Source organism: Macrobrachium rosenbergii, chromosome 32 (genome assembly GCF_040412425.1).
Source record: "Macrobrachium rosenbergii isolate ZJJX-2024 chromosome 32, ASM4041242v1, whole genome shotgun sequence".
Classification (NCBI taxonomy): Eukaryota; Metazoa; Arthropoda; class Malacostraca; order Decapoda; family Palaemonidae; genus Macrobrachium; species Macrobrachium rosenbergii.
Window position 1 is genome coordinate 9,081,211 of NC_089772.1, and position 27,688 is coordinate 9,108,898.

At 40.8% G+C, this 27,688-nt stretch overlaps 1 protein-coding gene and 1 long non-coding RNA gene across 4 annotated transcripts in view; one reads left to right on the top strand and one right to left on the bottom strand.

Annotated features, from left to right (window-relative positions):
* ec (echinus) overlaps nt 1–27,688 on the top strand; it is a 483,333-nt gene that overhangs the window by 443,052 nt on the left and 12,593 nt on the right. The window contains exon 1 of one of the 3 annotated variants that reach the window (XM_067132828.1): nt 24,393–26,092. The exons of the other annotated variants lie outside the window; for them this stretch is intronic. Coding sequence (XP_066988929.1) covers nt 26,054–26,092 — 39 coding nt within the window. The 5' untranslated portion in view covers nt 24,393–26,053. Of the gene's footprint in view, nt 1–24,392; nt 26,093–27,688 lie in introns of those variants that run through there. 3 annotated transcript variants of the gene reach the window in all.
* The window catches only part of LOC136855640 (uncharacterized), a 169,207-nt gene that overhangs the window by 62,774 nt on the left and 78,745 nt on the right, over nt 1–27,688 (bottom strand). The window lies entirely within an intron of this gene.

Genomic DNA, 27,688 nt, shown 5'->3' on the forward strand with positions numbered 1-27,688 from the left:
GAATGCCCGTAGAGAGAAAGAGTTTTCTATTTGTTTATTTTATCTAACCCGAATTTTGCTACATTAACTGCAAAATTCTTAAGTAGGTGGAGAATATCTTTGAAATTATATAGTGCACTACAAGCAGGCTTTTGGTGTTATAAATTTTCGTTTTTCAGCATAAAATGCATTTTGTCGCTATTAACGCGTTGTAGTGTGATTATGAGCATATACACACACATATATATGTATATATATATATATATATTATATATATATATATATATATATATATATATATATATATATGTGTGTGTGTGTGTGTGTGTGTGTGTGTGTGTGTGTGTGTGTTTTGTGTATGTGTGTACACTCCATACATATATGTTTGATTTGTACACCTGCTGGGTAACTTAAAATATCGCCCACATACGGAACTATATTGAATACCAGAGGGATTTATTTCAACTAACTTTCATTCTTCCCGAAAACTTCAGGAAATCAGTAGAAATGCAACTGAAATTACGCCGCCGGAACGCGTTCGTATGTGTCGATGCCAAAGTATCAAAAGAGCGAGAGAGAACCCGAAGAAGAACGAACCTTGGGCACAGACTTCCTAGATGCCAAGTGACCTCTAAAAGTCCCAGAGAGCGGCGTAAGGGGCGTATGCTACGCTGGGTGGATGTGGTGGTTCGGGACTTTATTTACATCGGCTCTAAGGGCTGGAATGGCCTGCCTTGGCCTTCACTCTTACGGCGGTCATGAACTGTTGTGCGGAGAGAGAAAACCTGACTGGATCACTTCTTACTATACTGTTGATTTCTCTCTCTCTCTCTCTCTCTCTCTCTTATAACCATTATAACATGATGAAGTTGATAAAGCTTTCCGTATTTTAATTACTTTTGCCCTTAAAAGAGACCCTGCTGAATTTCAGCATAATTTTTCTGAATAAAAAAATGACCGGATTAAAATGAGAATCAACTTACAGCAGAACTTTACATTTTCCACGCGTGTCGGAGCCAGTTTATCCCTTCAAAAACACCTGCTTATAGCGCCGAGAGTTAGAAAATCTAAACAACTACAGAGCCAGCTCGAGGTTGAATCTAGCGGGGTGTTCGCTGAACCTGTTATGACGTCAGCAACAGAGGCATAACCGCTGGTCATTGAAAACTTCCGTCCTCATGCCACCCGTACATATAGGCGAAAGTTTCGCCGCGGACTTTTATTATTTACGACGGGGGCCTAGATACGTAGAATAGGAGTGGGTTGGGGGGTTAGGTAGGGACCAGAGGGAAGTGGGGATGCTAATCAGTGCCAGCTATGGAAGGCTTATTAAACGGAGAACGGTGTTCGACTTGGAAACCCTAAAGAATAAACATACGGGTGATTTAAGGAGTGTTAAAATAAGGGGTTGTGGAGAATACAGGGTGGTTTGGTTATATTTGAATTATATAAGTTCCTCATATCTGACGCTGTGCGAAAATACTCATGGTTTTTTTTTTATTTCAGATATATTAAAAGTTGCTTAAGATTAATTTTTCATTTCTTTTAATGATTCCATTGCGGACGTCACATTTTATGAGGAGAATTACTATCTTTCCCACTTGTCTTTACAGCTTCTTTCAACTGGGTTAAGGTTAAAATTCTTCGTGCCCTTTCATAGATATTGTCATGTTCTGATCCCCATTAAAATTTTAATTCCCATAGACTGACATGATACCACATCACTAGTGACGCAGTTTCAGTACACAGTGATTATACTTCGGCACTGACATAAGAGAAAAGCCCCATCCCTTGTGTGAGTGTGTATGTACGTGTGTTTAAGTAATGGATGGCATAGAGTCTAGTCGAAGGTGGTAGTAGGCGCGGAATGCTCCAATTTAGTTCCGCCCTAGGTAGAGTTATGGCTTTTGATCTACATAATTGGCCTACCTTCCAAAAGGGATTTTAGACTGTGTATATTAAAGAGACGGCATCCCTGTTCCCTGCCTCTTCGGCTATCGATTCCCATAAATAATGCCCGCAAAGACGACAGTGTGGTCCTTAACCTGTGGTTCTGGACTCTTTTAGTCTTAATTTCCCCAGACGTGGAAGCTAGGCTCATTCATAGGCAAGAATCAGGTCTGCACGTGGAATGCTGTTTTATACTAGCCTTTTCGCATAAGTGGTGATATGCAAATACCCAAAAATATGTATGAATGTTTAAAGTATCACTCGTTTCATGTATTTGTTTGAAGGCTAGATGTTATCTTGACATTTTCGAAGTCCACACGTTCAGGGGGTGAAAGATCGTCGGCTGCTTTATGTAGCGAGATTATCGTCTGGCGAGAGAGAGAGAGAGAGAGAGAGAGAGAGAGAGAGAGAGAGAGAGAGAGAGAGAGAGAGAGAGAGAGAGATGGGGAGGGGGAGGGGAGAGAATTGTGAATGGAACTGGCGAGGTTGAGGAGAAAATGCAGCTCTTGCAGAGCTAATCCGCCGGACTGTTGTTGACTGACCTCTTCTTGTACGACAGCGGAAGTAATCTGGGCCAGGTAGTCTGTTGGATGCCTCAGTGAAACTCTTAGCCACACTGACGGTGCCGTCGAGATCCAGAAATGAAAAAAAAAATGACAAGAGTTAAGTCTGCCAAATGTTGCAAGTTTACAATTGGTAAAGTATTATTTTGACTTGAATGTTATTCCATCGTTTGACTAGGAAGTCATCTGCGAATTGGGTAAATTTTAAACATCCTATCCGGTTTATTCGTTGGTTTTCATCAAATCTTTCACTGGATGGAAAAAATGGGATTTCATGCTTCCAAGACAGGGAGAGAGAGTCGTCTAGGTCAGAGTTTTTTTTTAGGAGGGGGGGGGTCATATTGCTGTGGGGGCGAAGGGGTGTGGTGGCGGATAGGTAGGGGTCATCGCAAGTATGCGGTAGCCCTACGGTGCTGTGGTTGCGCGGGTTCATTACAGGGTCTACTTCACACAGGTACTTACTTAAGAATGTACCTCATTCATAGTGACCAGAGAGGGGCAGAGCTATTTGTTATTGATAGATCTCATGTTTGCCAAGCCAGCTACGAGGACACCAAGTTTTCATACCGAACTGAAATGAGTTTTTCCTTAAACGTCCATCCATGAAAAATTGCATTTATTCGTGTCCTGTGTTTTTTCTGGGTTATCTGGTAATATATTCTTCCAGTCATCCTTCTGGATTATGAGCGTAATTCCAGTTTTTTAGTCGTTGACATCCATACATTTTTTTATTACATGTTTTAGATTAAGCCAGACTTGAGCTGGTACGGCCGCATGCTCATTGAGCAGCCCGTAGAAAAAAAAAAACTCATTGCCTCTGGAATGCTAGAAAGTTTCTGTGAAATGCCTACGTACTTATTTCACTGCAGTAAGCCAGGGTTATGTTTGCAAGTACACTGACATGGCAAGTACACATGCTTACCAAATAATTATAAATAAGCTTGTTTTTCCAAAGTTCAGAGTAAAGTGCGTTGATAACTTACAAAACTGTGGCTGTTATAATTTATCAATACGTGAGCAGTTGTTAAGATCCTTATTTAAACTCTCTCGTTGTGCCCTTGGCTCGCCGTCTATTGGGTCTAGGGCCCTCCCCCTACCATTTTCTTCATAATGCAAAAGGGCAGTTGGAGGTTAGCGAGATAGTGGCGTCTGTGGGGACCTTCAGGGATCTCTTCGGCTTTAGGGCCTCAAGAGGGTATTTCTCCTTTCGGTAGGGGAAGGGTACTTGCTGGATGTGAACCTTTATCAAGAAATCCCACCACCCCAATCCCCTTCTTATTCTGCTTACGTTGTTTATGTTGAAAGGGTTTTCTGCATAGGAATACTGTATAGATTATAAAGCAAATTACCTGTGCCCAATTTTGTCCACTAGGCATTTTACAGCGAATATTTTGTGCAACAGAATTTACATATAACAGACTCAAGTAAAAAGCGTTTTATGATGCTGAGAAATAAACTTTTTCTCTCTTTATAATTCGATCATTTGCAGTATTCCGTTATCAGTTTAGGTGACCCTCGTTGTCTAATAATTTTTTTATTGTTTATGACTATATTTGTGAGAGGTACTGTAACTATCATTGTGTCATTCGTAGAATATCGTGACCATGTGTTTCTGTCCTAATTTTGATCTATGTCAAGTTGCTGCGAAAGCTTTTATAAATCATACATAACACGTATTATACATACGTAAATAATGCCAGAATAAATGCTACAGCCTCTAGTCGCAGCAGATAAGCCTTAACTTTGTGTTTCTGTTTTATATTCTTGTTACTTAATTGTATTGGGAGAAAGGAAAACTTGAAGGAATCGCACTACATTGATAGTCAACTGTATGTGTTTGTTGCACCTGCAACTGTTGGCACATCGCCAGCCCGCCAATTCTTCCCGCCAAAAGCTCCTGGGTTTTGGCGCGAAAGCACACGCTTGAGTAAACTGTGAAACTTTTGTAAAGTTTTTCCTTGAGGGATCGAGCTAAGCATTTGATTAAATTGCTTAAATGAGTAATATATGATTCCCAATGAATTTTTATGCGGTCAGTGTCAGTAGTCTTTATACCTAGTCCCTTCATTTTCCCTGAAGTTAGATGCTGATCAAGCCTGGTTAGTTTCTAAGCATTTGGTGGGAGGGTCTAGGCAACGAGACGACGTACGCCTGCAACCACTTTTTATCCATTGCAGAATACGATACTTGGGCGTGACGCACATTAACGATCATGAATTGAGATCTTCCTTTTATTTTACCTGCATCCTTTGCTAACGTATTTATGTTCTTTCTATTTTAATGTAAATAGGCTGTCTGCTCAGTTATTTTATTTAGTTTTAGCTTTTTACTTTTTTAGCGTATTTGTGTTACTTGTGATGAAGGCTTCCATTTGTTCTGTGTTCGAAGATTATTGTTGGCTGTGTGAATTCATTGCTAAATCTTCGATTGATCGTCTTTGCTGTAGTTTGTTCTCCTTCACTTGGCACTTTTCATTCAGATTGAAGTGGTTTTTTTTTTCAAGGTTGTAGAGCCGGATAAGGCTGAGTTCAATTGCTTGTGTCGTCGGTAAAACATCTATTTTATTTGTTTGATCTCTCTCTCTCTCTCTCTCTCTCTCTCTCTCTCTCTCTCTCTCTCTCTCTCTCTCTCTCTCTCTCTCTGCACACACATACATATATACATACATAAGTTGTGTGTGTGTGAAATGTCTAAATGGATTTTTTAATTACTGCAGCATTCTAACATTTGTTACTCGTGAAAGCCGAGATTTTTGAAGAACTTGTAATCCATGATACTAAAAATACATATTGCATTTTATTATTATTGTTCTGTTATTGTTATACTCAAAATCAGTTTTCTTAACTAAGTGTGAGTCTGATCACCGCCAAAAGGGCGAGTTCTAACATCATATTTATAGAACCATCGTCGTCTCATGACGAAGCCGAATGACACGGATGTTTGTAAATAACCAATTTGGCACCAGGTCCCTCTCCCTCCCCTTCGTGCGTATTTCCAACCGCCCCCTCTCCCCTAACCGTACGTTCCCCCAAGACGGAAACCTCCCATCTTTTTTTTTTTTTTTTAGAGAAGAGTTTATAACTAGAAGCTTGTTTACCCCCTGCAAGACGACGTGGGAGGGATGAAAAGCCGTAAAAATCATTCTAAACGAGGTCGAGTCCATTACAATATGTTTCATTTCTCAGGAACTGTCCCAAACATTTATCTTTGCCCCACCCCACCGTTCCTTGTTCGAAGACATCTAACCAATCCTTTCTCAGAAACTGTGTGCAACATTTATGTGGATATAAACATCACTCATCAACAGTTTTATATTCAAGGTTTTGTATTTTCTTTTTAATGTATTATCAGGGTCAAGAGAATTTTGTATGTAACCGTGATTTGTAATTTTATTCCTGCAACGGTACGCTTTCGCTTGTTGACTTAGTCAGCGGTGTTATGGCCACCGCAGTAGTTAATACATTTTTACTTTTGTTAAATCTTCACTCGAGCAAACCATCAAGGAGCCTCAGTCTGTAACTGTAAAATAAACGTGCATAAATACAGATCATATCAACTCTCGTACTAAAGAGAGCACCATTTCCATTATGTAATGTTCGTGTCGTGGGAGTATTCGAGACTCTCTCTCTCTCTCTCTCTCTCTCTCTCTCTCTCTCTCTCTCTCTCTCTCTCTCCGTGTGTATGTGTGTGTGTGTGTGGGTGTGTAAGGGAGGTTCATCGGCCTGCTTATTCCCACTGACTCATAGGAGGAAGGAAGTTGCCTTCACGAGTATTATTATCTTATTGTTCTCTTTGTATCAAGAGTCCGTCTGAGCGTCTTGATTGCAAGTCCCTATTTATTGATATCATTCGCTGCTACAGTAGTTTTATATTTACGGTTCTCGTTATTGAATGCGAACACTCGTAACAGACGTAACCTGTTACCGTCTTAAACATTGTTTTTCTGTAGCTGATATAAAATGCCCATACGTATGTATGGGAGTGCGTTCATATGTTAGACTGTATACATGGATAAGATATTAGTTCATGGCATGCATTTTTATCTTGATGATTTGCATATAATTAAGAAGTGACACCTGATCATGAAATATTGTTGACGTCCGACCGTTCATGTTATGTAGGTTCACCATATTACGCTTATTTGCCAATATAATTAAGTTAGTTATGATCATAAATGCGAGTATGTTATATTTCTGTGTATATTCATACATGAGGGTGATTTTTTAAAATCAACTAGTTGCCATATGATGAAACTTCAGTACATGCGTGGGTGAGATATTACTTTATTAACTAGACGCTATGTGTTTAAACTTCTTTTTATTAGGAATTAGGGACTCAGTTAGGTGTTAAGTATTTGAAAGCTCATGCACCATTGATTCCATCGACTGATCAGTATCCGAATAGGCAGACAATTGTAGTAGCTAAAGAAATCAACGGTAAATTTGGAGTGATGAGTTACAGCTATAGATATGTACTTCTAAGGTAAACGAAAGCTTCTATAAAACCTACTCCGTGACACATTGGAGGTTTTCTCTTTCAAAGAAATTTAATCGCAAAAAGCTGCGTTTATTTATATCGGGGCCACGGATTATCTTAATCTTAACTTTACAATGCGCAGATCTCTCCTCCAGAAGGCAATCTCGGCCTTGCCCCATTTACTGGCGACGACGAATCGGCGATCTCTCCTTTCCGTCTTTCCAGCAGCCGCTGGAAGGAATGGAACTGTTTTATAGTCGGTCTTCGGTGTCAGTCTGCTCGCCATAAATAAGTGTGTGAGCTGGTCCTTTTGGTGAAGAGCGTGACTTCGTGGTAGGAGTAATTAACCCTTGAAATGGACACGGCTCACCTGGTCCTTTAACCCCTCTTGTTCTACGCTGTTCTTGTCTTTTCTGTCTCGACAGGTGTCCCTAGGGCCGCCTTCGAAGGTGGACAGCGCCGGATTTTCGACGTGGGCATAAAAAAAACCGTCGTGGTTACATGAAAAAACTGCCAGTGACTATTGATCGCGTTTTGGATGGCCATTTTTTTTTCATGTTCTCTCTAATCATTGCAATCCAGGAGGGGCTTTTTTCTCTCTCTACCTGACCTTTATTGGTGATTGATTGATTATGTCTATTAAAACTGGCGGCACATCATCTAGGTTGTTGACGCCGTAATGATTTTATATAGAAAACTAAAAATAAATAAGTTTAAAAGAATTCCATATAAAAATAGCATTCATCTTAAAGAAATATAAAAATACGAGCGAATTCTGGCAAAATCTTCGGTCAGAAAACATTCCAAACAATTTACTTTATAACACATTAGTTTGCAAACTTTTTCCCATCAAGTCATAATAACCTTTGGATCTTCATGGGAAAAGACTGCCAGAACCTTGACCATGAGATAAAGCCAGGTTTCATAAACGAAGTTGATGTCATCAGAACCCCCATCTTGTAAATAAAGGTTACGGTCATCTGCTGGGTGAGACGGCGGTGTTTGACGTCCAAGCGTGGGAACCCAGGAACTAAATGAGCCATGGATCCAGTGTTACACCACACACATCCACACCCCATACCTAGATACACCCCAAGAGCCTCTTCAGCGTTTCAGCTACGCCTACGCCCTCTTACCCCGTCACCCCCCCGTCGGGAAAAGGATTAAGAGTCAAGAAAAAGTTCTTTGTGATTTACTAAAACCAGACGGTAAGAGGCTAAAACACTTGTAATGTGAGCTGGTCGCTCATCATTTACCTGGAGTCCCTTGCTCGGTTGTATTACATAATGGATGTTTGTTCCTTTGTTCTTTAAGGTTCCTGGTTAACCTTAAAGCGGTGTTATTCCTTATTCCTATGTCCTAATGATCTGAAGTTTCCTTTCGAAAGAGTCAGGTCCTGAAGATTCTGTCCAAGTCTTTTAAAATTTTAAAAGTTCAGATTCACTTGTTCTAATTCATGTCATCTACAGTAAAATGGGGCCCCTAGATGTGCTATACAACCGAAACTTGTACGGCAAAAAATCTACATTCTGAAAGTTAGGGAGACGGAAACTCGAATAGAAAATCGTGCTTTGCTGGTTTATTTGTTTGCCCGTTTGTAATGAACAGTTAATAAAAAGACATGTCTGGAACGCCCTCATAAATTTTCCTAAAGAGATAGTGCCCAACCCTCTACACTCATTATACCGAATAACAGTAAATCAGCTGACCCTCAAAGGAAAGAAACAGCTAAAGAAAAGCAGAGAGAGGACACTGCATATGGAGATCTCTGGCCCTTCATCGAGGAGCATTTCCATGTGATCTCTCGATTTGGTGTCTAGATTCGAAGACCCTGCAGCGGGAATTCCTTAAATGGGATCCAACGCCCTAATAGGCCGGCCGGTGCTACGGTGTCTTTCCTTATACTTCCTTGGTGCGGTTGAGGATGCTGGCGCTGCCCACTCCCTCTCTCCTGTAACAGCCGTTTGAAGGTGACGAGAGAAAGAGGGCTGTTCCGTTTGTACATTTTGTTCTTTTTGGGATGAAACGAGATGATTTCATTTCTACCCTGGAATAAAACCATTTTTTACACTGTAAATGGTGAGGTGATTCACTAGCAATTTCAGTTACACCGTTACAATTTTACTAAATAAATCTGTATTGAACATCTGCATGATTTTTCTGACCATCATGGAAAAGACTGGAATTTTTTCTGTGATACTAAAACATCTTACTGAATACCTCTCTGGTTATTTATAGTGCTTAATAAATTAATCTGGTTTGTTGCTTTCCGCAAATGCTGTCACGTTTTTCGTCGTTACTTGTACTTGATGATTGTTTAACATTTTTTTGTTCCAGATATGGCGTTACGTTATGGTCAACGGGAAAGTAATCACTGCGCTTTGCGTTTTTTGAGCGAGTCTTACAACACAATGGCGTAGTAGCAACAATACTTCGGCAACAAAGCAATTACTGGCTCGAGAAAGTCCCTTGGTGTTTTTCAATAGCCATTATACTGTATGACGACATCGCGTTTCCGTTAGTTGCTTTTTAATCATCGGCGAAGAGGTTTCGTTACTGCTCTCTAGGGGATTGCTGATCGTTATTCATGTCTAAAGTCCTCTCTCTCTCTCTCTCTCTCTCTCTCTCTCTCTCTCTCTCTCTCTCTCTCTCTCTCTCTCTCTCTGTGTTGGGAGAAGTGCTCCCCAACTGTATGACTTATTATGCACTTTCGATTTTTCAGTAAGTTTTCTCTAAAAATAGATATGAGAGTATTACCATTTCTCCATTAAGATGTTGGAGTTAAGAGAATAAACTAATCATAAATAGTTATTTTGTGCTTTTGAAATAAAGCCGGTCTTACGCCAGCACGGGTTCTTGCCCCCTAAACCTGCTCGTAGATGATATTTGATGACAAATACCGAAAGAAGTCTGGGTAGTTTCCTACACATTAGAAATGGTGCCGCTGCTGAGTAGGTTAATGCCTCACTTTTCAGTCCCGAAGGGGATCTGAACTGACAGTTTAGGTGGGCGAGTCACATCACGCCTACGCCCTTGATGGGGGCATACAGTCTTAGAGGCAGGGATGGGCTTAGAGATATGGGCGTTAAGTAAGGGCAAAGTGGCGTCGAAGATGAGCGTTTCCGAAGAGTAATGCCTACCTGTGGCCTCTCTCGGTCTAGGTAAGTGGTGATGCCTAAGTGAGCTTTTGTTCCCTCTAATGTTTTTCATTTTTTTTTTTTATTTCAGATTTTGCTTCAGCATCTAAACTGTATTGTCCTCCTGGCCCGGCAATTATTAGTATCATAGTAAATTTGCCTACTTCGTATTAGTTTTTGGTGTTATAATAAAGCGATAAGCACAATGATAGCGCGGGCACCGACACGATTTACAAATTAATTACGACTGTTTGTTATTGTGTGGGCATCTCTCTCACGGATACCCTGACCTAACCTCCAACTCCTTTCATTTCTTTAACTTTCCACCCTCTCCTGACAATAGATTCTTAGTATAACTGCGTGGTTTTCCTGTTATGCTTTAAAACCGTTTTACTGTCACTTTCCGTTTCAGCGCTGAATGACCTTATAGGTCCCAGCGCTTGGCCTTTGGCCTAAATTCTGTACTCTGTTCTAAATAATAATAATAATAATAATAATAATAATAATAATAATAATGACAATTATTATTATTATTATTATTATTATTATTATTATTATTATTATTATAACTCGAAGAGTTTTCTTTGACTAAACTTTCTGACACAATTTTTCGCACATGACTGTTGCTTCAGTAAGTTAGATAATTTTCCCCGACCTAAAAGGAAAGTAAAGATTTGTTTCATAGCGATATCTAGATTGGCTGTTTTCAGGTTGGGACATACTATTGCGTTCCCTGCATTTTGCCACCGTTCTGGTCATCTCCAGTTAATGGAAACAGAAAAGCTTTTAAGATACTCTCAAGACCTCCTTGCTTCCTTACCCAGAAGGTGAACGAACACCCTCAGCTGTTGCGTTTTAATAAATCTGCGCGAATGGAATTGTCTAAATGAATTCCAGTCTGGAAGTAAACTGAGGTCGTGCCTGACTGTGGATCTGCAAATGGGTAATAGACCTATTGATCTGTCTGTCAGTGTGTGTGTGTGTGTGTGTGTGTGTGTGTGTGTGTGTGTGTGTAAGAGCAGTTGAGAGATATGCCATATCTGCACATGATAGATATTGCATGTTGCTAGGAATAAGGATTACTAATAAGGCGCTGTATGAACAACACCTCAAAGAGTGCTCTGGAAGAAACTACTCCCACTGCCACATCTCCCGTCTCACAATTGGCGGAAGGAAATCCAAATGACAGGTATTGATACTTTCCAAGAGCAACTATAACACTGTCGGCAGCTTTACGAGACCTCTTATGTCACTTTTAATCTTAAGTTGAAGTTGTATCGTAACATATATTTTTTTTTCCACACCGTAACTCTTCACTCGACCTACGCAAGAGGCAGCATATATCCGAGACGGAATATCAAGTGGAGAGAGAGAGAGAGAGAGAGAGAGAGAGAGAGAGAGAGAGAGAGAGAGAGAGAGAGAGAGAGAGAGAGAGAGGCGGTTATATATGGGTTCCTGAAGTATTCGAAAGCTAGGAGTGATTTTCAGATACAGTTAGATACAGAATGTGGACGAAGCATTACATATATAGTGCTATTTTTTAACAAGGAATAGCTGCTGTTCATTGTTTAAAAACAGCATTATATGTGTTACAAAGGTAAGATGTTCAGAAATTTTTACTACACTGGAGATGTGCTCTCCGTTGTACGTTCCTTATGTGATTAGTTTGTCAGGAAAGTCATGTTTTACTGTTCAATAACAATTCAGTACTTCCTTCTCCATTTTAGCTTCTCTTTTTATATTTACGTTATTCCATCAAGCGCCTTGGTAAAACCAGAAAAAAATGTGATGCTAAAGAGAAGGGAATTTAAATGCTCATTGAAAGTCATCTCAAGTTGATTCTTTAGTAATTGCCTAAATGATAAAACGCCCTCCCCCTCCTCCTCCGTGGGGTGACCGTCCTCCGTGACTGGGTGGTTAGAATCCACCAACTATCGTTCAGCCTATCATCTACCCAACATTATCCACCATACTCTGACAGACAAACGAGGGAGGGAATGTGAAGGCCTACCATTATGGCCCATGCTATTCTTCATCTTCCCTCTTGGGGGGAGATTTTATACGCAGTTTCCCAAGTAGGGAAAATGAGAAATATGACAATTTGACGAGCTGTCCCCTTCCCGAAGGCGTCTTGTGAGAAGCACGAGGACAAACTTTTCTCTTCTAACAATCCCTTTGCGATCCAGATTTCTTCCAAAGAATCTATTATATACAGACATTTGGCCAATTTGTAATGAAGGAATCCCTTACAGAGTAAAGGAAGATATCCTCCTTCAGTGATACTGAAGAGTCATCGAATGCCAGTAGTACTACTATGTGGTGGGTCTAGGGATTGCTCAAGGTGGAGAACACCCACCGAGTATGAAGGGTAACCTGCTCTTTTCCTGCCTCATACAACTGCTATTGCTTGTCTTGTCTCCTCCCCGTACATCTTTTTCATCAATTTAAACGGTCCGGATTCTACAATCACGATCTTTGTCTCTCCCGCGCTTTTTACATCTCTGTCCAATGAATTTTTGCACTTTATTTGCATTTTACTATCAATCCCGTTCTCAGTTTTCACTGACTGAAAATTAACTTTACCGGTCGCCTTACAAGGACTGGTATTATTAATATCGTAAGGCGGACTATGCCAGGATAGTTCCCTACTTCATATTGCCATGGTTGCGAAGTTTCTTTCGTACAAGTAGCAAAAATTGCAATAACCAATTTTTACCACACACACATACTTGTGTGTATATGTGTGGTGTTCATCAAGTTTTTTTTTTTTATGTTGGATGATCAAAATCATGTGATTTGACGAGTCCGAGGATGAGGACAAGTACCCATTAGTTCCTATTCTTCGTCCTGATATGGGAGGGCATTCTGACAAGCATTTGGTGATTTTCGATGAATGCTGCCACTGCATCCTCAGTTACGATGGTCGCCAGGTTGTTGTTGCGTAAGCATCCATTTAATGTGGAGTAGATCTCGTAAGCATCATTGGACTACTGTATCGTTCTGGAACAGCAGATAGCAAAATCAGTATTGAAATGTAAATTTTGAGACGACTCGTAAGCGCACGAGTTTCATCGTTCACTTTACTCTCTCAAGTTTAACCTTGGGTTTCTAGAATAGTTTTGATCGTATCAAGAGCTAATTTCGTTCATGTGCACTTTATACACACACACGCACACCCACACACCTGTTAAATGGGAGCGAGGCTGTGCGCTAAAATTACGTCATAAAAGAAGAAGAAAAACTTAGAAATCTCGAGTCCCAGGGGTTGTAATAGTGGGCCGAGTATGGAAGGGGGCCTGGTTTTGCCAGGTAAGGTGTAGTACCCTCAGGCTATGTTCGAGGCTGCCAGAGGAACCAAAAGAATATTGAGGTAATGCCGTATGTTACTTATACATAGGGTTGCTGGTTCCATGCTCAGGTAAAGCGAGAAAGGTTCCTGCGCCACGGAAGAGTGCTCCTTAATATACAAGTGAATACGGCGATGATGTTTTCGTGCGTGCGAGTAGATACGCACAAAACGGTGGATTTGATGCCAGATTTCATTTTATTGTTTTTTTTTTAATCGAAGTTTTAGTACCAAAGTACGATGCAATGGCTGGAGGAACAGTGCAGCTTATTTATACATGTGTTATGTGAACGCAGAAAAATTTCAATCATATGACGAAAGTGAATAAAACCAAAAATGAGAGAGTGCATGTAACTTGGAATCATATTCTAGCCTCGCACAGGGTACAAGACCACGCCGAGATCCAGGTATCCCGTTTTCTGAGATACGCATGGGTGTCTGGTTTAGGGAGAGACTGAAGTGTAGTCTCGTACTCCTCGTCCGTTTTCTTTGATGCTTGCGCTGAACGTCATTGCATTTAAAACTGTTCCAGCCACGTTATTACCGAATGCTTCTTGGTACCCTTTGATGTTGCAGATTCGTGTTAAAAAAACTTTAATATTTAAGGTGATAATCGCCTAGAAACTTTTGCCTGCTAAGGTTTATGACATTTTTAGGTTTCGATGACAAACTCAGAATGGTCGCATCCTTGCACTCAATATGTGCAGAAATTATTCTGCGATTTGTACATGAAAATATATCTAACAATGCCTCTTACCATTTGGTTTCTTGAAATTACAATGAACACTACTTTGATTGATAATAAAGTAATAATAATGACCCATTACACCGCGAAGCTAATATACAAACTAATCTGTAAATATAGAAACATATCTCTTACTAATGATGAATCGTTTAAGGAGAGCCATGCCCTACATTACATACCATGGGCGTGGTGGTGGGGCTGTAAGGTGTGGCTGTGACGTTGGGTTGGGCAGCAACGTTGTAATCTCAAGTTAGCACATGGGGAGTGTGAGGGGAGGGCTACGGAGTATTGATGAGGGGGAGAGCCTTAAGGTGTGCACAGTCGATGCCATAGATACGGCACCTCGTTTAACATGGTCACATAGTTTTTTGTTTGTTTGTTCAAGAGGTAAAAGGTTGTTTAGTAATTTTTTTATGTGTTATGCTTAGAATGGCCGATGACAGAAAATTTACCAAGTTGTACGGTGACATTTAGTGTCAGTTAAAATATAAAGGGAAATTCCGTTGGGGGTTTCTGGGGGAAAAAAATTAAAAAAACTCTTGGCCAAGAATGCAGGTAGACTTGCATTTTAGACGGAAGCGGATGTTTACATGCACATGCAAACTGATTGGTTGTGTGTGGCCCAGAAAGAAAATTTCTTGCATTGCCATGTATTGCTCTCCGGCAAGACATCGGCTTACCGAATTGATAACACACACAGCACAATGAATCGTCTAATAACAATCAATTCGTTGATAATTCCAATGATTTTGCGAAGTACAATATATTTCTTATCTTAATTTAATACTGTAAAGTTCAACTGACTGGCTTTTAATATCCCGTTTCTTCTCTTTCAGGTAAATATCGATGCTGACAGAAGTGTAAATAACGGTATTGTGAGTATGTTAAACATGAGTCTAGCCCAGGAGGAGTCCTTCCTTGCGACTGGAGGTGAAGGCAAGATTTGCCGAATCGAGTTGCGTCCCGCATGATATAAAAGGCCTTGTCTGAACTTTTCTTTATGTGTGAACTGGTTGGTTTGTCGAGAGAGAGAGAGAGAGAGAGAGAGAGAGAGAGAGAGAGAGAGAGAGAGAGAGAGAGAGAGAGAAAGGCTTGGTTGACAGTTGCAGTATATCGTGTCATCCCTTTCTTTAGCCTATTTTACTTTCCTTGGTCATGGGAGATCCGACGGTAACATCTCCTAAAAGCATTTTTTTTTTTATATATAACTTAGACTCATTCCAGCTGCTCAATTTGGTGTTAATGGCTATTGTCGTCCGTATTTTTTCCTCATTGAAATGATGTTTTCATTGTTTTATTCATGGCCACCCAGTTTGTTAAGCAGGATCTCAAAGAATTTATTTTTTCCTCCTAGGTGATATTTTTTCTGGGGTTAAACGGACTTGCTCAATTATGTAGGCCTAACGCAAGCACGAAGCGTAGTTTCAGTTCGAAGTACTAGAATAGTTATCTCAATGTTTACCCTAGTCTTGTAATGCTCATTCCACCAACTCTCTCCTTTCATTAGCAGAGGAACCCATTTTCAAAGACATTTTCCTTAATAAGTATGGCAGATAATCAGACCAAAATGTGGGCCGACGACCATTGAGCAAACTGAGATAATGCTCCCTTTTATGTTTGGTTGACAGATCTCTAGCCTGTGATATGATGACTACATTTCGGTGTTGTGGTTTCTGAAAACTCTCCGAGCAAGATTTGTTTATTTTTTCGGTGACTTTAAAATGTCAAAGGCATACATACACGCGCACATGAACAGTGTGATTACATATATTTGTGTGTGTGTGTGTGTGTGTTTGTAATTTGTAAGCTTGCAAGATGTCCTTGGTTAGCCTCCATATTTTATAATATTTAGAAAATAAAAATCCATGGTATCTCAAGGATATAGATGACTCACTTAAGTCTTAAAGTAAAGCCAAGTTTCCTCTCGACTTGCTGAGGGTGCGTTTCCCAAGTTATTCCAGGTGAATGGAGATGCTTTGTAAGGAGAAAGCACTACCAGCGTCTGGATGATGAGTAAAGAAAATGGCGCAGAGAGAGAGAGAGATGAAAGATTGCATTACCGTGCACTGGAGAGCGTAAGCGAAGGAAGGAAGGAAGGAGTGAGTGAGAGTAGTGAGAGATCTGACGTTGGGTAGGTTTCGCTCTGCATCATTCCTTATAAGGTCCCATACGCCGCTTTGGCTCGACGGACCGATGCGATGGTCGTTTTCTTTGGGTCACTCCTTACATTCGACAGGTACATGCCCTCATTTTAGGTATATGGGGGGGGGGACTTGCACCACAAACTCACTTTTCATACTGATTTAGGCTCGTGCATGTCGGTAAATGCCATTTAGTTGTTCAGTGAAACAATTTGTTTGTTTATTCTGGGACTGAATTTTTCTTCTTGATGCTGACTCGGAAGAAATGCAAGTACAAGGCGTGATATCGTTAAACTTGCAGTTGATTTCATAATAATAATAATAATAGTTATGGTCTCTTTTTGCGGTCAGTACTCGCTGTGTGCAATAGCGCAGCCCAAGAGTTATTAGGGGCGGCTAAGAAGTGTAAGAAACCTCAGTATAAATTTGCTTAATTGAGAGTTACCCAAACGGCTGGAGTCTGGAAATCGTGGCTGGAGTGTGAAGTGGTTAGAGTAGTTTCTCATTTGGAGACGATGTACACCCCAATCGGAATCCCATTACGGTCGGGTCAAAAACCTTGTTATGAATTAGGCAGCAAGAGACTGAAAATGTCTTTTCGGGGTTTTTTCTGGTTTTTAAACTTTTACATATGCATCTTGTGAAACTTAGGCTTTCTATATGCATGATTTAACCTCGTACGCACAGAAAGATTTCTTATTAAAACCTAAAAATCGTGACATAAATTAGGAAATAAAACTGATTGAAGAGCATTTTTAAAAACGTACAGTAAAAATTTAATGGAAAGAATATTGTAATAATTTTAAATCCACCTGAAAACACTAAAATCAACGGAGTATTGCCATAACCGCGTCGATAAGGTAAAACCTACCGCGATTTTTCGTTTGATAATAGGACTAGATAACACCGACGATGCAGACATGTTTCTTCTCATTATGTGAAAGCTGACAGTTCATAAAGGAACTGTTCCATACTGTTCTGTGTTTATGTAATGAATGTGCTCCAGTAAAGTTTCACTTATCTCACGTGGAACAATAGACACCCCTCACATATCTCGTGAGACCATCTCTTCACTTGTCTTATAACTCCTCTGTGCTTAAGCCACCGCTCCTCCCATCCCCCTAACACCCTACACTACAGGCTCCAAGCCTTACTGGCCTCCCACCACCGCCGAGGTGAGACAGGCAAACCCCCTCCCCTCCCCTCCCCTCCCCTCATCTTCCCTTTGTAAAACCTCCGGTTCCCACGCTTATACTCCTACGCTCACAAACATATACAGTACATATCCCATTTTCTTATTCCAAGCATCGATACTCTCTCTCTCTCTCTCTCTCTCTCTCTCTCTCTCTCTCTCTCTCTCTCTCTCTCTCCAGCTTTTTGAAGATGCCTCAGAAACCTCATGTTGAAGATGAGTGAAATCACTTTCTTCGTACGGAAAGGGGAAGGTTTAGTTTAGTGCCGCTTGGTTGTATGAAGATGAGCCAGTCAGGTCACGCATTGACTCAGGTCATGCCACGTTCTTGACCCTTGACTCGGTACGGGGCCAAGAAGACCTGTATGCTATCTCACCATTGGGGCCACTTAAATCTGTATAAAAGGTGAGCAGCAGAAGCGTTCTAATAAAGACAGAGATGGAGGTGAGAAATGAGATTTCTGTATGTGTAGATGGCCGTAATTTATTTACGTTCTTAGGTATATATATCTAACTTGAAGGTTTTAATTAGGGCTAGCCGTCACAGTAGTTCCTCATAGAGCTCCTCATACAGTCCCTTATTTCTATTTCCGACGACTGCTCTCTGTATCTCTGTATCTTCTTTGTTCTAAGCGAGATTAATAAGAACTTCATGACCCTACAGGTTGTAAACAGCCCTGTAAAATCTAATTCTCACAGCCGCACAATGTACCTAAGAAGAAATGGTGAGGGGGCCGGTTGAGGTTGTTCGATGGAAGCTGATGAAAGGCCAAATAAAATACAATGTTCAGTCATTTAACATTGGGCATCCCGAAAATGGTTGGTTGATGTTGGTAGCGAGAGATGTTTCCAGCTGTCTGTTTACTTTGATATTACAATACACAGCGCTATTGTTAACGGATGATGACCATGGATATCAACTCGGTTAACTCCACCTGAGAAAGGTCGTGGTTGGAGGGGACCGGGGCACCAGGGCGCGTTGGTAATTATTATTATGAAGTGTTGTAGTTGAGGAAGAGCGGTGAAGGGAGGGTGGGAGGCAAGACGTTTTCTCATGTAGTGGCTCTACTCCACACTCCTCGTGCGGAGTGTGGGAACGCTACAGTGCACGCCGGGAAAAAGGCACTAATCGTGGGAATGTTGTCCTGGACGTGCTTGGCTCCAGGAACGTACAGTTGCTGGAAGGAATCCCCTTTTACTACAATCTTGTTTCGAAATCTTGCGTGGGCTGCATTTCCGAGGTTTAAAGCAATATAAATCTGAGCTGGACGGAACTTTCTTTTTGGTGCAGACTGCGTGGTGCCTTCGAAAGGGTTTGTTCCTCGAACTCTACTACAGGCGTTGCAAGCATCCTTGGTTTATTCTTTTGCATTTGGTTAATTAACTTGACTTTTCGCGTGCATTTTATCTTGGTTTCTGTTAACTGGCGATTTATTTTAAAGCCTAATCCTTCTACATAAATGAAAAGCACACAAAAAAATTTGCACTCAAGTATTGTAAACTTAGTTTCACGTACTGTACAGTTTACGGGCCGTTCCTTGTAAATTAACATTTAAAGGTCTTGATCCTGGAAACGAGAACTCGAACGTTTCGGTAAACCGAAAAACCAAAGAGAAAAAGTCAAATTATCGTCCATCATTAAACCAAGCAAACATGTGCTTAAGAGACTCAAGGTTAACCCCCCCCCCAGAAAAAAAAAAAAACAACAAAGGCATCTTCCTCAAACCCACTTCCAATTTCTCGAATCCATCGATCGCCTTGCCCGTCCGGTGGCCTTTCACCTCTGTATACAGTATATGGTTCATCTCGGAGCAACCTGGTGTGTACTCATTCACGCGCGCTCTTTTACGATTCGATTTTTGTTATGATGACTTTTTCGCAGTTGCAATATGAACTAATACAGTACTTTTTATACTATACCAGCTTTACTTACTGTTATCAGTCAAGTTTGATGCCTCACGAGACAAACTAGATTAAAAACTTGTTCCTAAATAGGAGGGAAGGCGTGTTTGCTAAAATTATCACCTCTCTTTCCCGTGTAGTGGCGTTTTAACAATCATGGGAGACTCGAATAAAGCGATCTCTTTGAAGAGGTTCTGGCTGCAGCAGCGAAGCAGCAACAGAAGAAGTGAGGCAACAACCACGCAAAGAACTAGTGTTGATCTTATTGTAATTATTATATAATAGTTAAATGCCCGTCACAGAAAGCTCTCCGTGGCTACACTGAAAGTGAGAGCCTGTAGAAAGAGGCAAAAAAGAGTGACTTACTCGGCACTGTGGAATTACGAACAAGGGAAATGAACGCACTGGTGTGGTCATTTAGGTGTCGAGAGCGAGTTGTGGTTAAGGTCCTTCAGTGTGAGGTCTCTTCTCTTATAATTACACTTTTGAGCATATAGGCGTCACAGAACACCTTTCACCAAGGCCTTTTTAGGCTCTCGAGTTCCTAGTTCTTTTATGTCTTTCATTCGCAGCCACTTTTCTTAGTCATTGCCACTAGAGTATTTGTGGATCAAATCTCTTTTACCTGTATAATATGGTGACTGTTCGGCCTGGTATTTCTTTGGATAAGTATCAGGCATCTGTAGTCTGATGTGTTATGATACGAGGAAGATAATAGCTACATTCCCACTGGAATGTTCCATTTCTTAATGCTTATTAGTCTGTGTAATTTCGTCTTAACAAACCGTTTATCGTTCTTGACATCAGAATAAATCTTTAAAGGGAAGGAAATAAAAAAAAAATTCTCATACGTTTTCAGTCAAGATGCAAAATCTGTCTTTTCCTCTGCCAGCCGTAACCTTTCTTCAAAATCAGCTTTATTATTAGATATATACTATTTTTATAACTTAGCAACCGCTTTGTAACACTTAATTGCCCGCTACGTGTTAGTCATCCGAATGCATGAATAAATCTCACGTTTGGAACGGCAGGCAGACTTGAAAGATTAAATTGGAGCCTTGCCCTTATTACGTCACACTTACAGAACGAGATTGTCGAGTTGAATGCAGGTACGCTTATTAGTACTGTTTGGAAGGGCTTTCCCACCTCCATTTCACGTGTTGGCATGTATGTGTACATGTATGTTTGCATGTACGTGTTTTATATATATATATATATATATATATATATATATATATATATATATATATATATATATATATATATATATATATATATATATATATATATATAATTTATATTCTCTCTCTCTCTCTCTCTCTCTCTCTCTCTCTCTCTCTCTCTCTCTCTCTCTCAACGAATGAAAATATCAACACAACTGTATACGTAAGAAGAGGAGATAAAAGACTCCACTAACACCAGGACCTGGGCATCCCCCCACCACCACCACCAAGTGCCAACCTCCCCCATGCAGAAGATGACCAGGGAATGCGAGAGGCTGTTTACATCACCTGTCATTTCTTATCGTCTGTGGTCCCTCGGACACTTAACCGATGATAACGTAAATTACAAACTGTAGCCTTAAATATACCTTCACGATTTCAGTCTTATAAGTGTAGATGTTGTCCAATAGAATCATTTTTTTTATCTATTTACGGGTAGTTGATTTTCCTTAGAAAATATATGTTCCAGTTTTAATTTGCTTATTTTGTTGCAGAGTTAGTGCTATGGCTCGTTATGCGTTATACGTTTGTTCGCCTTATGATACAACCATATAAGAAAATCTTATTGCTTTTGTTTCCGTAGGAATAAAATACTGATTTTTTTGCACATCCTCTTCACTCCTTATATACATAAGAAAATAAGTAAGAAAGAGAGTGGAGAGTCAGAGAAGTTCTCGGTACACTTGAGAAGGCGCAGAGAAAGAGTTCCTTGTGTCTCTCCTCTTAAAAAGCTTTCCCCACCTTGAAAATAAACACGGCTTGTTCCTTCCTCCCTCTCCACTCGCAGCACAGGAAGAAGAACCCAACACTTTCTCTTTGTTTCCTTTCAATCGCTTCCAGAAAAACGGATGTTAGTTCGAACGCTAGCGTGGTTTGATTTCTCTTAGAAATAAGGCTGAGGTTTGCTTAGTGAACCACAATAAACTCATAATTCAACCTGAAGGATTTGCTCATCTTTAGTGTGTGAGAGAGAGAGAGAGAGAGAGAGAGAGAGAGAGAGAGAGAGAGAGAGAGAGAGAGAGAGAGAGAGAGAGAGAGCTATCAAAAGAACATAAATGATTGATTGAATAATTCATAAATTTTAGGCATACATGCCAAATGGAGAGGTGAAAGAGAAACATTCTGGTAAAGAGGGACAGTTGAAGTGTGTCCGGAAAAGGCGAAAGAAACAAAAAAAAAAAAAAAAAAAAAAAGGGGGGGAGGGGAAAGAAAGAAAGAGGCGAAGTTCTAAACAGAGAGCCGATTATGCCCATCCAGACACGGGGTTATCGGAGAACGTTAGGATAAATAATCCAGTCCCTTGCCTCTCACGTTACCGCTGATAAACATTGCAAAGTTCACTTTTGCTTCCTTCTCCTTTGGTAGGTTAGGAGTGCAATAAATTGAATTAGTTTCCAGTCTCTTTTCTGTTTTTCAGTTTCAACAGAGCCAGACAGTGTGATCACCTTATTTTATTTTCCGTCCCGTCCGAGGGCTCTGCCTTAAGAGAACACTTCAAAACTAGTCAGTCAGCAGTTAGTACTTCGTGTTGAATCAACGATGAAATCTTGGTACAAACAAACGGTGTATGAAGGCTTGTATTTTCTTACACCAGTAAATTTTAACTCCATCCTTAAAATATAATTTAATAATCATACGGAGAAACTATACGCCCCGTATTCACAGTAGGTTGGCAGGCCACGTTCGGCTCATGTAAGTGTCAGTTGCGTCTCATATTCAAGTGGCTTTACCATGAAATAATTTATTATAGTTTACATTATATTCTTCCATTGTGGCGTCAGGCCCTGCAAATGACGGATTGTGAAGTTGCTAAAAGCCCCGAGATAAGCAGATTTTCGCCAACCGCTCCTTATGGCTTGGTCATCTCAAGGTCCACTCACTCGTTTTTCATCCGTGGGCCCGAGGCGTTCCCTTCCCTTTTATCAGGCATCCTTAAACGCTCTTGAGCCAGATCTAAGTCTTTTCATACCTCTTAGGATCTCTTGACTCATATATAATTCTCAAATTTATGAGAGAGAGAGAGAGAGAGAGAGAGAGAGAGAGAGAGAGAGAGAGAGAGAGCCGAAGGTACGCCGTCTTTGATAACAAGGCAAAACTGCTAAATCATGACACGATTTCCCAGCGCGTTTTGGTGGTGACGCACAGTTCTGTATTTTTCCTCACGACGCTTTAACTAAACGCTAAAATGATTCAGATGGAAGTATTGTTTACACAAATATCGATAGCCTTAATAAACCGTATACTTAAAGAAAATAATTAAATCACATTTCATTAATCTGCACGCCCTACCAGCGTGGGAACATAAGGTGCGAGCAAGCCGGAAATTGTACATTGTTGTGCTGCCTACACCAAGAGGTTGAAGCTACCATTGTCTGTCTGTTCGTCTGTCTCGGAGACGATGACTGTAGCAGGCAACAAGTACAGTACGCCTCGCACAGTGTGCACAAGTATTGTATGCTTTTGTATTCATCCTAATTTATCAGCATACGGACTGGTGCAAATTGGCAGCATTCATTAGTTTTCCTTTTATTAATCTGGTGAGTCATTACATGCGACCTCGGCAATTAAATTACCACTGACTTACTTCTTAGTATTTATAATAAAAAAATATTAAATGTGCGAAACGGCGAAACGCGTGTATTCTGTTGTACAGTCTGTCGTATAATTGATTTACATAAGATAGTAGATACAATTATTCCCGCATTCATGGCAAACTTACGGCTGGTTTCAGGAAATAAAACGGGGGGGGGGGGGGTGACTAGGGTTATTCATTTTTTCTGCCATTTTCATTAGCCGAGTCCCCGTGGCTGTAACTTTTTTCGCTTGGCGACTTCAGTTCCAGCCTCCTCTTAATTACACCTGTTGGTTGTTTGCAAGATGGGGTTGGATTATTAGCCAGGTGTTTAGCGCTCGTGAGAACTCCATGGGGCTGGGTATGGTTTACCGCTTCCGTAGATCTTTTTGTCTAGTGTAGGAGTGTGAGAAAAGGCTTTTGCCTTGTTATATTAGTTCTTCGATATGGCATATGCAGAGATGTAGTCCCTTATATATTTCATTCTTTCCCCCCGCCACTCCACCCCCTCCCCCGTGGGTCCATGACAGTGACTGGCGCCGTGAGTTCATCTCTGGTTCAGGACGCGTGGCAGGTTTCCTGGAAGTCGGTCACTTGGGTCGCACAAGCCTGAGGCTGAAAGGGGCAGTGGGCAGGTCTCCCTGGGGCGTCTTGCCATGCACACGAAAGCTTGGAAACGTACGTCAAACGCAGAATTTTTCTCTTGCCTTCTGCCCACGGAAAGTTTTGTTTCATTTCCGGTGATCTGTGAACAAGAAAGACGGAAAAAAATGTGTATAAACAGCACCATTGTCATCAATGCGTTCGTTTCTTAGATATCAGGCACCATTGTCATCAATGAGGAATGCAAAGTTTTCAGAGGGCACCCTGAATTGATAGGAATGATCAAAAGCACAAATTAACTACAGTAACTGAAAAGTATAGACTCTTTAGAGGCAGAATCCAAGGCTAAAAGTTTTAGCATAAAGTTACCTTCCAATGTAATTGCAGTGTTATGTAAATAGTGGCAAGAATTTGTGTGAAGCATAAATTGGACAGAAGTTTTGATACAATAATTTCCCGTGGTGTAGGCGACGTTTTAAAATGGATGGCTCCGCTAAATATGAACACTGCAATTCTTTATGTGAATGAGTAAGCGTACAGGTAAGTTCGTCCGTGCGTGTATTTGAGTCGGAGACTTGGAGGGTAGCAGAAGTTCGCCTTGCGGTCTGCAGTTAATGCAGTTGCAATCAACTGCCAACATTTCAATCTCGTGCTCGTCAATACTTCGCTATTGAATCTTCACGTATCGAGAGTTCACACGATGACAGACTTCTTTGCAAGACTTAATCCTGACTTAATGCGAAGACACAGCACCTGCTGGATGCGGGCAGGAAAACGGAAATAGCGTTGGATTAGTGGGCAGGTGTGTCCAGTCCCGCTCTTCGGGAATAGTGTTCAGAGCGCACGCACATACACACAATCGCCCACACTCTTTCTCTCCTTCAGTTGGAGTCTTCATCAACCTACACGCTCACTTCCCCAGGCTCCTTGCAGGCGGTCAGTCTTTCTCTGAAGTGTGTCGAGTGATCTGTTGTTGCCGTGGATCTACCTGTGCATTGCTATTGGATTAACCTGTTGCTGCTGCATGAGGATTAGTCTGGCTTTCGTGACGTTCTGAAAGCAACGTTTTCGTAGGGCGTAAACAATGTGAAATTCGAAAGATATAACGAAATTGGTTAAAATATTACAAACAACAACCAACTTGGTTTGGGATAAGCGATTTTGTGCAGTGGTTTTTGTGTGTGTAATGCGAGCCAGATGGCGGACCTGTGGCAAAGGAAACCAAAGATTAGTGCATTCGAACTGGTGTTGTGTGACTCATCTCACTTAAGACCTGTCGTTTTGCTGGACTGAGCTCTCAAATTTGTTTATTCCAACGTGAAATATATCACGTTCTGAATATAATTAACGAGAACATTAGTGTGGTTCACGACGAGAATATATATGCATGACAGTTGAAAAGCTGGCCTGCTGAAATCCCTTCTTATTGTGTTCAGTTGACCAGTTAAACAACTTAAGAAACTGAAGAGGAAAGCAAACGTCAGTCTAAGTCTGAATGAATGTAAAAGTTTGGCCTTGATGTTATTCTTTTCCATGTCTTGTACCTCCGTGTGGAAAGGTGGATGCAAGATTTCAGAGGTTGAATGTACCACTAAACGGCATAAACGTTCACCCAACACCCTGCATCTTTCACTCGATACCGCGATTCGTTTCGAACATTATTTCCTTTAAAAACAATGTCAAGGCTGTAAGTTGTTTAGTTGAATGGAGAAATGGATAAGTTCATACCTGTGAAGCAGTGAAAGACAAGATGAAAAAGAAAAAGGGCGAGTGAAAGGGTAACCCAGAGTCGTGCAGAGGAGCTGCGAGAGGTCGCCAGAAACTTCATTATGAGAGTGCGGTACATTTAAAAGCAGTAATGAAACTTGCAGTTTATTGTTTCTGTGCGATAGTTCCTCTAGACCTTGGGAATGACTATGAAAGTAAACCAACAACTTAAACAAACAGAAGCCAAAGATATCATAATATTGGAGTCTAATGAGTGGTCATAACGTACAATTGTGGGTGTGGGCTATGGGTACTCGTAGACATCCGCTCACCAGTATTCATAAAATATAAAGGGACTTGAAACTTTATAGATGGAAAATGATTGAGTCTGGGTAGCAGTGTCAACCTGCTGTTGGGGAAGTCTAGACTGACTAGAACCACATCATCTTATCATGGTGATTACGTTTTTAAATAAGGAATTTTTGAGCCTGCCTGGTCTACTGTCATCGCCGCCACAATGAACATTCAGACATTTTCTTTACGGTTAGCACTCAAGGTAAGCAAGGAACTTCATATTTTAAAATGCTAAAATGCATATAAAGTCAGAATGGTCATTTCACCCTTAGATTTACAATGAAATCGTTTTCGGTAATTTACATCTTTTCAAGACTGAAGAACTCGAGCTTATGGTCTATTTATAACTCCTGGAAATGCTGAGCTCCTTTAGAATCTCGCCTATTTCCTTTGATTAGCATTCATGAGATAGTATACCATGAGCAATAGGCTAAGTCCGGTCGGCCGAGAAGCTGGTCTTCTCCTTTGTCCCCTCGAGACCTCAGCCCTAGAGGGAAATGCGATCCTTTTCCGACCAACCTTTCGTTATCTTCAATTCGGAAATCGAAGGTGTGCGCCACAGGGACAAGCCTAAGAAGTCCTTTGCCCGAAGCCATCGGTTAGTTCTCTCGTCTCTCGGCTGGTCAGCTGGAGGAGCCTCTTGGAGTAACAGATAGGGCTTGTAGCTCTCCGCTTTCAGGACTGAGCAGATATTCCCGCCATTAACAACCGCTGCCGTCATTTTACTGAATTTTAATGCGATCAGTTCGATTTTCAAGCTACACATTTTCTCTCTCTCTCTCTCTCTCTCTCTCTCTCTCTCTCTCTCTCTCTCTCTCAGTTTATGATTGTGGCGTTTGATTACTGTAATATACTCATAACAAGTACCACTGGTAAATGGCCTTTACCAGCAATATCGTTCACTCAACAGGCCTGCCTCTAGATAGAGCAATTTTTTTTTTTTTCCATAAACACCCCTAAAATATATGGTATTCACACCGCAAAAGTAAATCCGCAGAAGCGCATGTACTTAAATTTTAATTCTTTACGTCTTTAATAAAAACAAATTTTACATTTCATAGCTGAACTAAGTACAAAACAACTGACTCAACACGTCATGGGAAAATTGACAAGATTATCCGCTCAAAGGTTTCTGAAACCCTTCCTTTGTGTGCGCAAGGGATTTGGGGCACATGTTCTTTCGGATTTGTGTAATCGGTCGTGGTACAACGTGACTTGACCCGATTGCTTTTACTTCTGAGGCGGAAAGGTTACGCTTGACCAGATGTGTGTGTGTGTGTGTGTGTGTGTGTGTGTGTGTGTGTGTGTGTGTGTGTGTGTGAGCGAGTGAATGGACTTTTATGCTTGTTTTCTGTTGCCTGTCCTGTATTTTCCTTACGTTTTACTTACTCGGGCAATTTCCTTCAGAATATGCAATGACTTTTTTTGCATTAAATAGGTTGGCAACTGGATGTGTGTATAAAAACCTGTTTCTTGTATGATAACGGCGAGCATGTCTGACCATTTCCCCTCCCCCCCGGTGTGTGTGTGTGTGTGTACACTTCAGTTTGAATACCTTTGCTGCTGGGGCAACAAGAAACGTTACTCCAATGTCAAGTTTTCCCGTTTTAAAATCATTAACCCAACATTCTTCTCGTTCGTGGACAACCTGCAGCATTAAAAAACTTAAGCCAACGTTTGTGGCAGATAAACAGATGAATTACATTGAAGAGGAGATAATTCGTCGTCGGATGCTTTGGCGAGTTTTTCCTACATAACTTCATTCATCACTTTTGTATAAAAAAAATGCCTCCTACCA